General features: G+C 42.9%; 2 protein-coding genes across 7 annotated transcripts; both read right to left on the bottom strand.

The window, feature by feature from the left end:
• Positions 1–1,789: 1,789 nt before the first annotated feature.
• Positions 1,790–8,888, bottom strand: kat5b (K(lysine) acetyltransferase 5b). 5 transcript variants are annotated; one of them, XM_027017739.2, is made up of 16 exons: positions 8,841–8,888; positions 8,663–8,729; positions 8,142–8,210; positions 7,914–8,050; positions 7,682–7,726; positions 7,514–7,582; positions 6,690–6,914; positions 6,507–6,575; positions 5,799–5,861; positions 4,912–5,160; positions 4,429–4,518; positions 4,152–4,292; positions 3,893–3,986; positions 3,585–3,744; positions 3,356–3,437; positions 1,790–2,880 (listed from the first exon to the last, which is right to left on the bottom strand). In XM_027017739.2, the coding sequence occupies exons 1-16, from the start codon at positions 8,853–8,855 to the stop codon at positions 2,746–2,748; spliced, it is 1,710 nt and encodes a 569-aa protein (XP_026873540.1). In that variant the 5' UTR covers positions 8,856–8,888; the 3' UTR covers positions 1,790–2,745. The 5 variants fall into 5 exon arrangements, with proteins under 5 accessions (XP_026873540.1, XP_026873542.1, XP_026873541.1 ...); XM_027017741.2 differs by having other exon boundaries at positions 6,753–6,914; XM_027017740.2 differs by lacking the exon at positions 7,682–7,726.
• Positions 8,889–10,117: 1,229 nt separating this feature from the next.
• Positions 10,118–16,985, bottom strand: im:7154036 (fermitin family homolog 3). 2 transcript variants are annotated; one of them, XM_027017738.2, is made up of 15 exons: positions 16,887–16,985; positions 16,059–16,183; positions 15,360–15,593; positions 14,968–15,087; positions 14,194–14,362; positions 13,526–13,628; positions 13,211–13,318; positions 12,903–13,031; positions 12,707–12,753; positions 12,493–12,617; positions 12,120–12,226; positions 11,469–11,684; positions 11,181–11,305; positions 10,841–10,982; positions 10,118–10,690 (listed from the first exon to the last, which is right to left on the bottom strand). In XM_027017738.2, exons 2-15 carry the CDS (start codon positions 16,180–16,182, stop codon positions 10,511–10,513), a joined length of 1,929 nt encoding a protein of 642 aa, XP_026873539.2. In that variant the 5' UTR covers position 16,183; positions 16,887–16,985; the 3' UTR covers positions 10,118–10,510. The 2 variants fall into 2 exon arrangements, with proteins under 2 accessions (XP_026873539.2, XP_026873538.2); XM_027017737.2 differs by lacking the exon at positions 16,887–16,985 and adding an exon at positions 16,463–16,539.
• Positions 16,986–17,290: the final 305 nt, after the last annotated feature.

Here is a 17,290-nt window from a genome sequence, read left to right as displayed (position 1 = left end):
TATTATTGGGTGGTCTTGCATGCATGCATGTTAAAGGTCCGTCCAATGTTTGGATCCAGGGACTGTGAGGTCCAGTCCAAAAGCTTCATTTTGTGTCTCTTCAGCTACAGTGGATTTTGAGTTCTGCTTTGGGTCATTAACACGTTGTAGGAGCCTTCCTTGTTTCAGATTCAGCATTTGACATTTGTTTCCAGGATTTGGTGTTTTGTTAAATCCATTCTTCCCTCCTCCCATGCAGTAATGACACAGACAACATCATAGCCCCAAAGCGGAACAGATCCATCTCCATGCTTTACATTCAACAGTGTTGTTTTCATGAACTGCTGTTGCCTTTTCTCCCAATATACCTCTGGCGATTGTAGCCAGACTTCTGTTTTTACTTTTTTAATGCGGCACACGTTTATTTATTTTACAGCCTTCACCTGCCCTGTGGGCATCGATTGCTTTTGTTTTCAGATCTTTACACCGCTGATTAAAGGAACCCATGGCTGCTGAGTGTTAGCACAAGGTGTAAAGAATCAGAGAATTTATGAAGCTTGGAAATTTTATTCAGCTAACAGTTCCTAATTATAGCTGGTGACGTGCCTCAGGTGTGACCTGATCAATCAATGTCTCAGATCTTGCCAAAAAAAATCTCAGCCTTTATAACATTTACATTGTCCATACATTTGCACAGGCCACATTGATGATAAAGTTATGAAAGACTGCATTACGATCTGCACAAAAAGGTTTTGTTTTTTGTAATGTTTTTCTATTTAGACTGTTTAACACTTCTCAAAAAAGACAAAGTGTTATTTGGCCAAGGGTGCCCATGTTTGTGTACAACTTTAATCTATTTGGAGGGTCCATAACTTTCATTTTTAAAATCAATCAAACTTTTTAAGATCAATCAGACAAAACAACAAACACATTTGACTTCATTGAAGGGTCTTGTTAATATATTCAGGAAAACAGAACTGCCAACCAATGGTCCTACAATACTGGCAGATACTGAACAGTCAACAAACATTCTGGTCAGAATAATTGGTGCTGAGCCAACTGGTTGTGGCCTCCTTTAAGGTACATTTTATCATATGGATTACATGCTATTATGTCTCTGCTACTCCAAATAGATTCATCAGTTCTGACGTGACCATTGTTATGATAATGTGTATAACACAACGCGGCTCTAGTACACACACATGTAGGCATAAGCCTTATGCAGCTTTGTATGAACAAAAACATGTAAGCTTAAAGTAAGCTTAAGCAATTACATGTAAATATAAAAATAATATTTTTCTAACGGAACTCAGCCACTGTATTAAACCAGCAGTCCTGCACGTATGTCCGCACCGGTTGAGGCGTTACTGACGTTGAGTAGTTGTATACGTGTGCCAAACCCCAACGAACGGTCGTAAACGTCACTCATGTAGGATGTTTGAACACAGCAACTTTGACAGGCACTTGTTGCATATACAGTATGTTTTAAAACAGTAAAATAGGAATAAGCTCTCTTATTACTATAAAAGAGATGGACTTCATTTTGTGGCACTTAATTGTAATGGTTAGGAGAAATTACACAAGGTTTACTAATGACACAGTGGGCCAGAGCTGACTGTAACTGGTCAGCGTCACTGACTGAGAGACTAAATGTCACAAGAAGAGTCTTTTTGCAAGCAACTTCCTCATATTGTTGATACTGAAAAAAACATACTAATAGAATTCTGCATTTCTTGTTACAAATCTCTCAGAATGCACAAGATTTTACAACAATACAGTTTTCAATATAAATTAAAAAAGACACAGTTAATATGAGTGTTGGATGGTTTACATTCATTAAAGAAAAACGATCGACATCTGTACAGGTATCCAAATGTACATCTTGTAACAGTTCAACATGGCTTCTTTTATGAACATCCCCATGCAGTTTTTAAATTTGCACAGACATCACTTTTAAAAACTTCCATTACAAAAGAGAGAGAGATAGAAGAGCTACATTATGTACACTCACTAACGAACAAACATCACGTTAGCTTGCTAAGTCTGCGACGGTGGTTCCACAGGCGGCTGTGCTCGGAGGAAACGCCCCTCAAGACCAAAAGCAGTTACATTTGATTTTATAGCAGATAGTCATTTGATTTTATACGTTTAAACATTGCAATACAAGAGTAATAAGAAAAGTATACTTTATAAATGGATCAATTAATGCATTCAGTATGAACCTGATGAACGGGCAAATAGAAAGTCCAATGAATATGGACAAAACCCCGCTAATCGGAGGGAAGGGTGGCTGTGAAAGATGGCACAGAGCTACAAAGCACCTTTGAAAAAGCAACTTCTCAAAGACGACACAACGCCACTGTCTTGGTTTAAGCAAAGGCCAAATTGTTGTGCTCATGTAAGCATAAAGTGCACAAAGTGACGACACACGACAGAGTCTGATGATGCTTGTTTATCATATAAGAACTACCACTAGAACAATGGGCAAGAGTTCCTTCTTCAACAGGATTTTTTTCCCCTAATATTTTGAAGTTTCTTTTGTTGATTCTGATTACAGCAAAAGTCCTATTAAGTGTGAGGCGTGTTATTTTGTCAGGGATCGTCGCTCCAGTCTTTTGGAGGGCTCCGAGCCTGGCTGTTAGGGGTTCACCATCGCGCCAGTTTTCCGGGGCGCTCTGAGCCTGCCCGTCAGGGGTTCACCATCGCTCTGGCTTTCCGGAGCGCTCCGAGCCTGGCTGTTAGGGGTTCACAGTGTCCTCTGCATGTCTACCACTTGCCACGCTTGCTCCAGTCCTTCGGAGTAAAATGGAGGCATTTGGGGTCGATGCGGAGGTGTCGCTTCTGCATGGCACGTTCGTGCCCGTCGACGATGTCCTCCGAGAGCGTGAGAATATACTGACCCTGAGGACGAGAGCAGAGAAGAGTGAGGTTATTAGCGCGGGTCCAGTTACACAAGTCTGAGTTCGTCCTGCCGAGAGTCCCTTGACCAAATGCCGTGCTTATGTGGCGCTTATGAATCCCGCAACGTCTCTGAAGACCATCTTGAATTTCTCAAGCCTTTGCTTTTGTTCCTTTCCACAGACTCCTCGGCACTGAGCAACAGTGAGAATCCGCACATACAGACGAATGACTAGTGATCAAGCGCTCATCAAACCCAGTAAGAACAAAAATCTTTGAGAAAAGCTTTTAATTTGATTTACTTAAGTAGCGCAGTTTGTTTTCAACTTGCGCAACTCAAACTGTTTGGCCAAAGTACTATTAAGCCAATGGAAGAAAAAAAAAGCAAATCCATACGAGAATCTTGTTTATTAGAACAGAAATAACAGTCTGTGTTGTGACCACGCAGACCTTTTCAAATGCCATGAAAGAAAATTACCTTGTAGTAATTAATGAGGTTTAGGTACTGTAGCGTTGATATTACATCCTCTTTCTTCACACTGGTTATCTCACTAATTTCACTGTGAACAAACCAAGACATGCATTAATCCCACATTAGGCAATCAGTTTCAGAACAAAATACTCCACTTTTTTTTTTTAAACCGATTAGAACATATCATGATCACGATCTCTACTGTTCTCACAGTGTGTAGTGAACAGAGGCATACTTGATGGTAATTTGTGGCCGTTCTCCGTTGTCCGATTTGAGGTCCATGAGGATCTCCAGTATAGTCTGAGACCAGTAGGAGCGGTAAGAGAGCAGGCCGAGATCTGACAAGGGCTTCTCCGGGGTGCCCGTCTTCCCCTCCACCTTCGACAGCTCATAACCTGAGACGGACACAGGGAGGACCCCTGAACTGGGCGGCACACCACACACTTGCACGTTACGCTGCCAATATGAAAACAGTTTAGCAAACATTTGGCCGAATCTCGTCAAATGTTTATATGAGTGCCGTGCGGCTTACTAGAAACTTACTGAACTCTATCAGCAATTTGCCGTAACCCCTCCTCTGATATGGTGGTAATGTCAGAATACAAGCCACGTTATAATCCTCCGTTGACTCTTTCTCCTTTAAAGAGCACAAGGTCGGTCAAAGCCTTTAGTTGCATTATTAATGGCTGGGCTTTTTAGTAACTGGGATATGACCGATCAATTTCTTGTGATAATACACTAAACATACAAAAAAGAAACTATGCAGTGCCTTTGGTTTTGGTTTTGTGATTAGACAGGTTACCTTAGAGAAGTAGCCGACTATGTGAAAGCCCTTGGAGTCATACTCTGTCATTACGTAGAAAAGGAAGGGGTCTGTGTCATAGTACAGCGTCTTATGGTCCAGGAAGCACTTTGCCAATAAACACAAATTCTGGGAGTATGTCTGCAAAGCAAACAAACAAAACCTTTGACGACCGTCCCCCACAACAACAGCCTAAACGTTCTTGATTCCTGACCGACCTTAATTCAGGGGGGGTTTCCGAGAGGTGAACTACCACATTCGAAAGCAGACTAATCACCTTGTTTTTCCTTCCATCGATTTCGAAGAAGGAGATGGTTCCTTTGCGGTAGATCTCATTTCCTGGGGGGTGCCGAAGGTTGCATTTCGTCTGTTCACAAGAAAACAACAAATTTACCAAGTAGTAATCAATGTACAACGAATTCTGCATAGTGAAATGAACGCTTTAACGGAAATACTCTAGGTTGCACCCCAGCAACTTTTATAAAACAATATCCAGATATATTCACAAATAGTATTTCTCCTTAGCGCACTAAAGTAATTGTAAGTACTGCAAGCTCCAATCAAGAGTCTACACAGACAGACGGTGCTTTATTCGCGGGTTTAGGTCAACAGCTTGGGCGATCTTACAAAGCAATGTTAATTTCACTGGTTTAATTACGGGGCCACCTTGAGCCAAGACACCACGACAGCTGAAACGAGCATGAGCTTGGGCAGCGCCCGAGAGTGCTTGGTCCTCTGAGGCCAGCAGGCATTCCCTCACCAGGTGCCTCTGCAGACACTTCAGGCTCTTGAGGTACTTGAGGCAGAACTCGCACAGGTAGAGGATGGGCAGCGTGGTGAGTTCCTGGGGGTATGGTGAGAAGTACCACGGCTTGAGCCGGTGGCGGCCAAGCTCGATGCAGTCGATATTCTTCATGCGTGTGACGATATCGTCATGGCTGCGGTCCGACACCAAGCTGCCGGTCATACGGGGCGCGGAGGGGATTCCGTCCAGGCTGTCCTGCGAGTCCTGGCGGCAGCAGGGTGCCGTTGGGGAGAAAGGAAAGCATGGCATGACTAAACCGCAGTGTGCTGCTCGACATCAAATACTGGTAAGGATGGCCTATAATAAAACGCCTCCATAGCCAATTTCAGAGAGGGTCAGAGGTTCAAGGTCACATCCTTAACTTCCTCAAAAATAAACAAATAAATATAAGCTGAATAAGGAAAACAAAATTCATGAGGCCTTCCTGTAATTACCAAAATATTGCAACATTTCCCTTTTCTTTTCATTTATCCATTTAAGTCATAATTGTCTAACACTTCATTAAACTGCAAAACCCTACTTGTTGAATTTTTCAGCTAGAAGATCACAAAATGAGACTGACCCTGACTACCCGATGGTAAAACGTCCATCATGTCATTCATATTAACAGGGTAAAAATCTTAAATCTGCTCCTGGTACTTACGAACTCTCCCAGAGCAGAAACCTGAATGTCCCTTCTCTGTTCTAAACCTGAACTCATGAGCTACACTGACCTAAACATATTTACTCTCTGTAAAACTGTATACGTGTGTGTGTGTGTGTGTGTGTGTGTATCTAGGCCCTTCTACCTATCCCTTTACAAACACACACCAAACAGGCAATGATAAATAAATGAGACGGACCTCTCCTGGTGGCAGAAAGGCACTGGCACTGCGGGGGCTGTTATACTGGAATACCTTTATCATCTATCAGAGAAACACAAGGGGTTGCAAAAGCTTTGGGAAACGTGGTTTTGTGACAGGAGGAAGAAAGGTTATGGCATGGCATGTGTGTATTCCTTCAAAATGGAGTGGGGGATTTGCTCAGCAAGCTCACATGGGACTGGAATTCTGGTCTTCTATTCGCTGCTTGTTAAGTAGCCTGTGTTAATATGTGCAGCATGAGGTAAACGGTGAGTGTGGTCAGTGCTGGGCAGAAGAATCTACTCTGTGGTGTTGTGCACGTGTGTGTGTTAGTATGTAGCTTTAGCATCCATGTGTATGGGGCTCTTCTGATGGCCACACCATTTAAGTGCTCAATGGGACTGTATTCAACTCGCCACCAAACCCAAACACGATTTGTTTGGGTTTTCCCGGTTAATATTGATCCAGATTTATCAAGGAGATGACCAGTGTAATGGTAAGATGGCTGACATTCAACACAATGAAAAGAACATACAAGTAAGTGACAATGCAGTGAAAACATGAAACGGGCTTCCAATAAAAAGAACACGGAGTGTGGGTGCACGCTGGACGTGGTATTTAATGGTTTGACTTAGCATGGCTTAGTTTAACATGGCATGCGGTGATCCCATAGACCCTCAATGCGGGCCTCTGTGCTGCCGTGCTTACCTCATCTGTGCCACAGTTCTTCCGCTTCCGGCCAGGCTGAGACGGGACGAGACGACGGGTCGTGCCGTTCTGCCGACAGCAAGCGAACACAAGCACACGTGACCTTCCCTCTCCGCGTCAACATTTATACATCGTGACGAAAACAGCTACTGGAGCTAAACAAATATATGTTAACAGCATCACCGTTGATAACCACGCCTGCGGACGCTGCGAGACAGAGGGGTGAGGGGCTGAGTAGGCTGCTACCGTGAGCTGCTCGTGCTCTTCTCTGGACTTATTGCTGAAGGACTCCCGAACCACAGCTGGGAAGACGGACGCCTGGGGGGCCTCGGCAGAGCTCGGGAGAGAAGGTACTGACGGCGCCGCAGAGCCTTGGGATGTCAAGGAGACGGACTCTGCTTTCCGTTTCTGGGGACCAATCAGAAAGATCAAAAAGGGTTGTGTTTTGTTTTTTTTTTGGACAAAAAAAAAATGTAAAAGATAAATATTTTCAAAACTTATGTCTCATTAACACAACCAAATTTTATTTTGGTTGACTGATTTGCTACAATGAGCAAAACAAACAAACAAACAAAAAAACCACACAACACACGAGTACTTTATTGGGATATCCACCTGCAAATAGAAAGAAACACTGACACATTTACAGAGAATGCTCACTCACTAATAAAAGGTGTTGATTAGCATTTTCCTAGATTTTTCATTGTCGAGCACAGTATTCGATCCCTTCAACTTAGTTTACTTGCCCAACCACCAAACATGAAGCAGAGATTTTCTTTTTCACCTCTTATTAGCTGTCTTGTGTGACAGTCTTATCAAAGAGAGAAAACAGAAGCGAGGCAATCATCACTTTAGACACATCTCTCCCACTGCATGGCCAATGTCAAGAGAGGATCTCATTGGGGCTTTGATTCTCTGGAATGTTCCATATAGAGCCAATTCATACCAATTTGTTGCAGGAACCAAACAGGGTGTTTTAGTGTAGAATGGGCAAGGTTTATCTGTACCGGTGTGGGAAGAGTTTTGCCTCTGGAAGGAGCTGAAGCAGATTGAAGGTTGAGATCTAGACTCTTCCTCTGAATTTGAACAGAAAGGAAGAGAGCAGAGTTAAAGGGAACAAATCATGTTAACACCTGAATATGTTTACTTTTCCTCTATTTATCCTTTTTTCCAACCTTAATATCCTTTTTGACAATTGTGGGGACTTGCTTCAACAGAAGCTAGCAAAGAACAACAAAAAATTTTAATTTAGAGGTTTAACACTGTACTGTGTTATGCGACTACCATCTGGCATCTCACTATTTTTAAGGTCAAAGTGGGATGCAAGTTAGTAGACCTTGGGCATTGGGCAGTGGAGAGGTAAGCGCAGAATGTAGTGGGTAACAGAGATCCAGTGTGGTCTCTTACCACATCTCTGTCTGGAGAGCTGGGCCGTGAGCCAGGCAGACCATTCTTCGTGGGTGTCTTTGCCTCCTTCTTAGGAAACTGGAGCTTTTTCATGTCGAGGCGATCAGGAGTGACCCATTCATCCAGACGCTTATTGACTATTAACATATGACAAAAGCCAGTCATTTTTCCCTTTAGCTGTGTGATGTCAACAATACATCAGTTATGACTACAAAAAAGGCCACTTACAGTCAATATAGTGAACATAGTAGAGCTTTTTCCCAGGGACCTCCTTGACGCTGAGAATTTCAGCCAAAGCTATGAAGGAATCAGGATAATATATAGTTGCAAACTTCAAAACAACCCGCCTCTTACCTAAACTTAAAAGCCAAGTGAAAGATTGAAAGGTTTAGAATATGTAACTGCAATTGTTTAACTGTTACTACGATCAGTTGCTATGTGTAAACTATCGTGGTGACTTATTAAAGGGTTGATATGAGCTTCAGCAAAAAGTTCACAGCACGGCTACTTGTAATTTGCATGAAATAAACCTAAAAGGCAAGTGACACTTCTTTACATGTTATATTTTTGCTATAAAAGCCCACTAAAGTATACGAGATTACTGTTTGAACATTTATCTTTTGAATTGCCATTCTGGCTTATAGTCACAGGCGACAGTGTTTGCTTCGATGTGCGCCGCCATGACAGTTGTTTTATTATGCAGCTTGTAGCTACGCTGGCTAGCATGTTCGCTAGCGGACAGCCCTTACGCCATTCGTCTTCATTTTCTTGGTTTTTCCTGAGTACAGGGAGACGACAGCCCTCCACGAGTTCCACCTATCAAGAAATAACATATTAATGTGCTAACCTAACTTCCCTTTATTGGGTATTTTTAATTTAAACGACCATTTACGCAAATTAAAGACAGGGATTACATCGAACACTCACCAACGTGTCCGCCATTTTGGTAATCAGTGTGCCTACTTGCGCAGTGGATTGTGGGATACGAGACGGACAATTCAAAAGTGAAGAAGTGAGAACCAAGTTAAAAAAAAATAACAAAAATAACCTTAGCTAAAACAGTAGTTGGAGTTTTAAAAAGGCCAAGCCATACAATATACTGACTCCAAATGAATTATTGGAGTACTAAATATGTTATTATTTTAAATATAATATTTCATAACATTTTCCCCCACTCAAATGTGCTCAGGTCTATCAAAGTCTATCGAAGCCTTTCCCCCGAGGTATAGGTTGCCAAATTGCCGTTTATCTAGGCTATCAAATTAAGCCTTCCGCCACTTTTATTTTCGCTTGTGATTTTTTTGTGTGTCTGTGGCTTCACTGCTTCCTTGGAATTAAGATAAATGTTTAAATATATCCTGGCCTTGCACAGTGAGGCACGAGGAGGCGCACATTTTTTGCATCTGCGTATTGTGCTGCATATTGTGGTTTCCTGTGTGAAAGCTGTGTGTGTGTAGTATAACTGCACTCTATGGCCTACTTGTTCAGAGCAAACGGCACGCTGATAAAATGTTAACTCCTTCCCCACTAAATATTCACCAGAACAGGCAGGAAGACATTTCTAGTCACTTATTTAGTCACTTAGCTTGATTTATTCATATGGTAACAATCGGATCCTGGGGTGATTGACACCACTGAAGTGAGTAACCACCAGATCTGCACATAAGATAATGCGAGACCTTGTTATTTCCAACAATGTAGAAAATGAGAAGGCCAAAACAAAAATGCACTTGAACGCTGTTGCATTCAACCTACCCAGATAAACACCGCAACATGACAATGAGGATTTTATGGTTTTATTCACATTACCATCAACACTTACATGTTCACAGCCAATAAGTAACCTCATGGGTAATTCCTACAAACAAGAGATATTCTATGCATTTATCCAAGAAAAGCCTCTGTCTAAATGAGGATCGATAGTGTTGGACTGTAAGGTTCACATAGAAAAAAAAATTCACCCTTTGGAATCAGGATACACTATTTTCAGGATTACTATTTTTTTCTGCCTCATTCCAACAGTTTTAGAAGGCAACTTCAACTTAATGTCTCACTAACAAAGGCCATACTGATTGTCTTATAGATTCAGGATCATTTGATCCATCAGAGGGATGTTAGGACCTTTTGATGAAGAAAAAGTTTGATCAGTAATGTGCAGTATGTGTGTATATATATATATATATATATATATATATATACACACACACACCAATATACCAATGAAATTTATTTTCTTATATATAAGAAAATATAAAGGAAAATTAATTTCATTGGTCAGATTTAGACCTGAATTACATAACCCTGCATACTATCCCCAGAAGTGGCATGTAGGCTAACGAGCTACTAATGAGCAGTTTTGATTAGTTCCATTCTGAGAAATTAGTCCTTTAGTAAGCGAGAATGTGTAAAGTAACATATATGAATAGCTTGTTTTTTTATTTTAACTTTATTTATGAAATATGTTTACATTATTTTTCCATCCATTTTTGATAACCCTTATAAGCTTTTGACTGTCTGTCTGTCTCTCACACACATGCACACACACACACACACACACACACACACACACACACACACACACACACACACACACAGTTTCAGAGGGCTTCATGACCTCCTGTCAGTTGGTGGAAGAGCTCCTCATTCAGCGTGTTATTTTTCTCCCGGCTCCGGGTTGACATGAAGATGTAGCCACCGATGTACTCGTGCACAATCTTGCAGTTGGCCGTCACGCAGCCGAAGGCTATGTTCACGTTACCGTTAAACTCTATGGCAACCTGGTGCCCAAAGCCAGCCGTACCAAAGAGCCAGAGCAAAATGAGAGAGAGACAGAACAAGCAGATCATTAGATCCTTGATGAAGAACCTCTGGTCAGGTCAATAGACTGATGACATACATACAGAGACACTGGCCACTGAGAAGCGCACCTGCTTAATGTCCCAGTTGACGTTCCACTGCTTCATTGTGTTGTAGCGCCATGTCTTCACCACCTCGTCTACACCTAGGTCGATGCGGATCAGGCGGTTATTGGCGATACCCAGCACCTCGTCTTTACGGCATCCTTTAAACCTGTGGGCACACGGATCGAGAGTGGTGGGAGAGGAGATGACATGCTCCTAGTCCATTCTTGGCCTGGTCCCATCCAGGATGCACAGAAGTCACCACGTCTGCCTCCTTGTTCCGTTCTTGGTTTGATGGTCAATGCGCCAGCCCTTGGGCTCTGTGATTTGGAGGAAGTGCCGGCACCCACATGAGCAGTAAGCTTACCTGACTATGAAGTAGGAAAGGCCAAAGTCAGGCAAAGCTTGCCAGATCTGCAGGAACTTCAGGATGGTATCTGTTAGAGAAAGCTGCGCCACATTCTGATACGCCTCCAGGATACGTGGGGTCAGCTAAAAGAGATCGGCCCAGGGACACAAAGACGTTAGTCTATTTCTACAGAAACACCGATTACAGCCGTGTAATATGTCATATTGTGATTTCATTGCTGTATTCCTGTACTGCAATTGCAATATGCCTGGCAACATATTAAAAACTTTAAAACTCTGGAGCCACCTGTTTGGGCTTGTACTTCTTCTGGTAGCGGGGGGAGACGAGGCTGTGCGTGTTGATGCTCTCGTCAGTCTGTGCGGCCTTGTTGCTGGACGATGTCCTCTGCATGGCCAGGAAGGACTGAATGCTCTGCACTTCAGTGGAGAAAGAGGCATCCGCCAGGGTCTTGCCTTTGGAGGCCAGGCGACACGCAGCCATCCACTTACTATATTGCTGTTCCTGATATATGGGAAGAGGAAAGACAACACCAGAGTTGAGTAACACCACATCCAGCCAGCTCCAAATGTCTGAATTGACTACCAAGTTAGGTAGCAAGTGCTAAGTAATATCATCGCTAGCTAACTAAAATAGTAACGATGTTCTAGCTTATTTACATGGGGAGAATTCATTGGGCGATTTAAAAAGAAAAGCCATTTCCTTCTCTGTTGTAAACAGGGTGTGCAAAATCTCATCTGGAGAGATTTCGCCCCGACCAAAGACACATACCTTCTATATAAATATCTATTTCAAAATATGGATTAAATGCAATATACGGCAGTGGTCCTAACTATTACAGTAGTATAGACTACTTCTGATGTATTAAATCAAATGCTAAGTTCCATTGAATTATATGCATATATGAAACTCAAGATAATTGTAACGAATGCCACTCACGTTGTCACAGCGGAGATAAACTTCGTTCATGCCCTCTGGTTCAGGAATCAACAATCTTATACAGAACTTTTGGGTCGCTACACTTACATCAGGTGCCACCTCACAGCCTGAGGGAGAGGCCTTATTAGTTTGTGTCGTTGGTAAGACCAGGTTCATGAACACTGGGACTGAATGAGTGTGTGACTGTACATGTACATGTGACTGAATGAGTGTGTGACTGTACATGTACATGTGACTGAATGAGTGTGTGACTGTACATGTACATGTACATGTGACTGAATGAGTGTGTGACTGTACATGTGAAAATGTCTTATGAGGCCGTGTTCATGAGTGTGTAGTGCGATGTGTCTGTGCGTCCAGGTGTGCACGTTACCTTTGAGATTCATCTGCTGTATAGGTTCTTTACAGCTCTCCTCTTTGCTTTTATAGTAGGAAATGGACATATCCTTGAAGGTGAACCAGAACTGCTTATACTTCTTGAGCGTCTGTTTTTTTGGTCTGAGGAGATGTGAATGGTGTTTTTATTCACTGGTGCGCTTTCATCAAAAAGTGAATGTACGAGTCGGGCGAGAACGCTCGAGTCCCACCTGAAAATCTTCAGATAGTCGTGCAGCTCCGGTGCCGTCATCGTGTCCTGAGAGGAAGTGCAAATATGACGTGACGCAAAAGCTAAACGTTTCCAGCTCCTTGCGCTGCCTAACCCCTGCGCACTGCCTGAAATCAGATTTTACCGGTGTGCTTCCACAGCCTGCCTCTGGAGGTACAGAGCAGCCTCATACCCACCAGCATCTCTTCTGCGCTGTATTCCTCTTCCATCTTCACCTCTAGACACTGCAAGGCTGAGTCTAGGTCGTCCATGGCCGGACATGTCGCCACCAGTTGTTCTGTCAGGGAAACCTTCCCTATGTGGTACTAGAGGAGCACATGCACACATACACACACACACACGCTTAAAGATTAATAAGACCGCTGACTTAGGAAGCCCCACCCCCATTCATCCCTTTAATCTTAGCATCACGTAACAACCATGACAAGCAGAGAACATTTTCATCTCCCACAGCCTGTCACAGACGGGGAGTGGATTTATTTACTTGCAGGGCAGCGAAGAGCATCATCTCCTCTTCTGTGCAGTCAATCTCCTCCAGCAGAATGGCCCACTTGGCCTGCTCGTACAGCTGAGTCAAACGTACCGCGTCGGACTGCATGGAGAGACCCGCAGTGCAGTTGGGAGCCAGCGTTAACGAACGCTCAGGACGACCGAGAACAAACGATGGCCAACAGCTACTTCTTAGCCAGCCCAAGACAGATATGCCACTAATCAAGTTAACTGTTAACAGAAATGCATGGGGCTCAGCACAGCACAAGGGAGTCCGTTATCACGGCACTGCAGTGAGGCGGGATCTCACCTGTGGCTCCAGGTCGTGGAAGCTGTAGTACTTGAAGCGGAAGAGCAACTTGTCGTTCTCTTTGACTCCCTGCTGCAGTAGAGAGCGAGATGAGTCCAGCCACCTACAAACAGAGAGACAGTATGACCTTGCAGCATAGCCATATCACGCAATGTGTGCCATACTGTCATATACTGTAGGTATGAAAACATCTTTGTAAAAACCATTTTACTGCACAGGTTTTTGCACAGGCACACATCACCGTCAAATTAAATTCCAAGTCACGAGTTTCTGTTGGTGGAGTTAACGGAGTTAACTGATTGACAGTGCAGGATGGTCACCAGGTGGAGCAAAGATGTTGGTACTACTGACTTGAAATGCAAAATCTCTGTAAAATGCTGTAGTGTTTGAGGAGCGATAGCTCCTTCCTACTTAGAAAAGGTCTGACCAGATGTTATGGCATTTATTTCTAGACCACAGAAATGGTTAATGCAATGGCACATCATGTGAATTGCACTTGGTGTGTGTTAAATGAATAATAAATATTCTCAGTAGTTAGAACAATGTAGCAAACATAGTAGTTTTGACATTACTGTGTCTTTAGGTTCATACTGCTTTACATTTAGTTTTTTTTTTTTAATTAAGGTTTTTTAAGTTGTTGTTTTATTTTATTTTTTTTTTTGTCCAACCTGCTGTTAATTTGCGCTTTGTCCACCTTCGTTGTTGGCCGGTTCATCTTAGCGATAGTCTCCGGGGCCGGCGCTGGTTGGCTGACTGACAGCATTTTGTACACAGCTTCTGTCTCAGGTGAGTTGGCGAAGAATGCGGGCATGTCATTGGCCAGCTTGTCAATGGAACCTGCCGTTTCAGATCGTGTAGAAAAGCCAATCATGTCCCTCGTATATAAAACCTAAAGTGAATCATGTCCCTCATATAAAACCTAAAGCCAATCATGTCCTTCATATATAAAACGTACAGGCAATCATATCCCTCGTATATAAAACCTACAGCCAATTGAAGACCCATCTATTCGTGGAATATTAAAAATGACCACTGACCCTGCTCCTATGTTGACTAACTGAAACTAGTACTTATTTTAGGGTATTGTTTACTACACTGATGTTGACTGCTCTTTTGTTTATTGCACTAATTGTTGTCTGAGACAAAGCTTATGTATTTTGTACTTCTAGGTGTCAGCATTGATCCCTGTATTTCTACAGTATTCTAGTTCATTGGTATCTTGGACTCTAACCTATTCTACTGGCTAGGATGTATTCTATGAGTAAATGACAAAGCACTTTTGTAAGTCGCTCTGGATTTGAGCGTTTCCTAAATGCCACACCAAACCACATTCCCTTAAAGTACATGTATTTTCACCGGGAATCGTGGTGGCTCAGAACTTGTTCCAAACTGACCATATCGGTTGGCCAATTTGAACATGAGTCCATCTTAAATGAACCTACTTGTGGGCAGCGGTGCACTGGTAATGTCATACACCTCGTTAACATCTGCATCTTTCTGTTTCTTCTTCTTCTTCTCTTCCACTGGCCAGAGAAGTGACAGCTCTTCTGGGTGACGAATATCTGTGTGAGGTCCGTGATCAGGGGAAAGGTGTGAAAAAAGGAAGAAAGTAAACGCTGTGAAATGTGTGTGTCTTTAGATGGCGTTTAGAAGCTTCTGGAACATGCTCAATTAAGGAACATTGCTATAGGTCTGCAGCAATTAAGCATCATATGCATTACACTGTACAGGCTGGATTTCCTTAAATGGCCCTCACCTTTCTCTTTCATGCACACGCACGCACGCACGCACGCACGCACACCCCTCCCACACAGTCCTGTGCACGGTCACTCACTCAGTAGTTTGCAGATGCCTATCACGGTGTGGAACATGGGACTCGAGAAGCAGACCCGCAGCCTGAGGGTGGCAAGATTGGGCATGACCAGGCGCAGGGGTTTATGCTGGGGGGTGAGGCATAGGCGGGCGTCCGCGTGGATGCCACACTTGTCCAGTGTCCATGACGGCTTGAGCAACCACTGCTGCTTCTGCTCCCACCACAGCGCGTGGTCTGACCAGTCTTTCTTAATCTCTGTTGAAGAGCACATGGGCCCAATGCTCATATTAACATTGGGATTATTTACAATATTAGAGGGATTAGATTCTTTTGTGGAAGCGCAGGGTCCCTGCGCTCAGATTGAGACTAGGATTATTTACAATCTTAATGGGGTTTATTTTATTTAGTGGAAATTCTTACTCTGTGTCCCCAACAAGGGTAGGGATCATATAGGGCTAGAATATCCAGATCAGGGACATTAGCCTCACTTCTAAAGACATATTCCCATATCAATAATTACAGTTGTCACATTAAACTTATAACCCAAGGAAATCCCATTGACTCTACAGTGCTAAAACCTACATACTTCATAATTCTTGGTCTATTTCAGAAGAATAAACCCGTTCTGGCCACTGTCTGGTTTTATTATGGTTTCATATTTGAAAAGGTAAACTAGCCTGTCAGGCATTTCCAAATTTATATTTAAATGTCAAATCATACCTGTTTTTTCCACAACTTTCAGGATGACTCCCCCGATATGAAGGTCAGAAGTGACGCTAATTTTGAGAGGAGGAGCCTCAACGCCCAATTCCTCAACGCTTACGGACAGGTCCCACGATGCCATGCTTAACCACAGAAACAGGGAGAGAGGGAGAGAGGGAGTGAAGGAGAGAGGGAGAGAGGGAGAGAAGGAGAGAGAACGAAGGGAACACTTACTTTCAAAAGTTTTACATTTCACTATATGATCTGCCCACTTCCTTTTCACTGTGTACTACATGCAAGAGAAAAGTTAAGAAAAAAGTGAGGAATAAAAAAATGTAAAAATTGTGTGGGCTTTTCTGTCATGTAATATGTAAATCTGGTTGCTATATTTTAAAATAACCATAGATTAGGCATTGGCTTACAAAAACGGTGGGCAAAGTTCTCTGGACCATGCTTCTCCCACGGCACACGTTAAGGGAGGCATGCTTGAATGGTCCGTTGTATGCCCACAAGTGAAAAGTATAACAACTTTTAATTATAATTGTACCCATCAACAGAGTCAAATCTAAAGCCCTTAACACAAGTAGTCGCTACAGGTCCTGCTCAGAGCTTCATCTATCAGTTCAGTTACAGGAATACACCAGTGATCAGGACCAAGAGAATTTGCATGTGCATGAGATCTGGGCCTAACCGGAGCTATTCCCTCTACATTACTGTAACCAGCAAGTGCACACACACACACACACACACTCACACACACACACACACACACACACACATACACACACACACACACACACACACACACACACAATTTATCCCTCCCTTTTAACACTCACTGCTTACCTTGTTTATGGTACTGAAGAACTGTGTTTAACAGACGACGCCCTATAGGTCTCTACCACTCTCTTCCACAGCTTGATCTCTGAAGCTACTTCCTCTAGTCACACACACTCACTCTCTCTCTCTCTATCTCTATCTCTCTATCTATCTATCTCTCTCTCTCTCTCTCGGTTTCACACGGCTGTGAAAGTCTGTTCCCCTTTTTGCTTGTTTCTTAAGGGTTTCTGCTATTCAGAGAGCAGGCTTTCCTTTCCTCTTACTAAGGTGCATCCTGTTTTCTTTTGTGATCAGCTCTGAAAAAGGCTGAAGCTGATTACCGTCATTGCAAGTAAAATGCAATGAGAAAACAAACAAAACAGATGTCACTAAATTAAAATTAAAATACAAAGGGATGGAGTCAAAACAGT

Source organism: Electrophorus electricus, chromosome 6 (assembly GCF_013358815.1).
Source record: "Electrophorus electricus isolate fEleEle1 chromosome 6, fEleEle1.pri, whole genome shotgun sequence".
Lineage (NCBI taxonomy): Eukaryota > Metazoa > Chordata > Actinopteri > Gymnotiformes > Gymnotidae > Electrophorus > Electrophorus electricus.
Note: the sequence above shows the minus strand (reverse complement) of the source record. Positions and strands in the feature narration are given on the sequence as shown.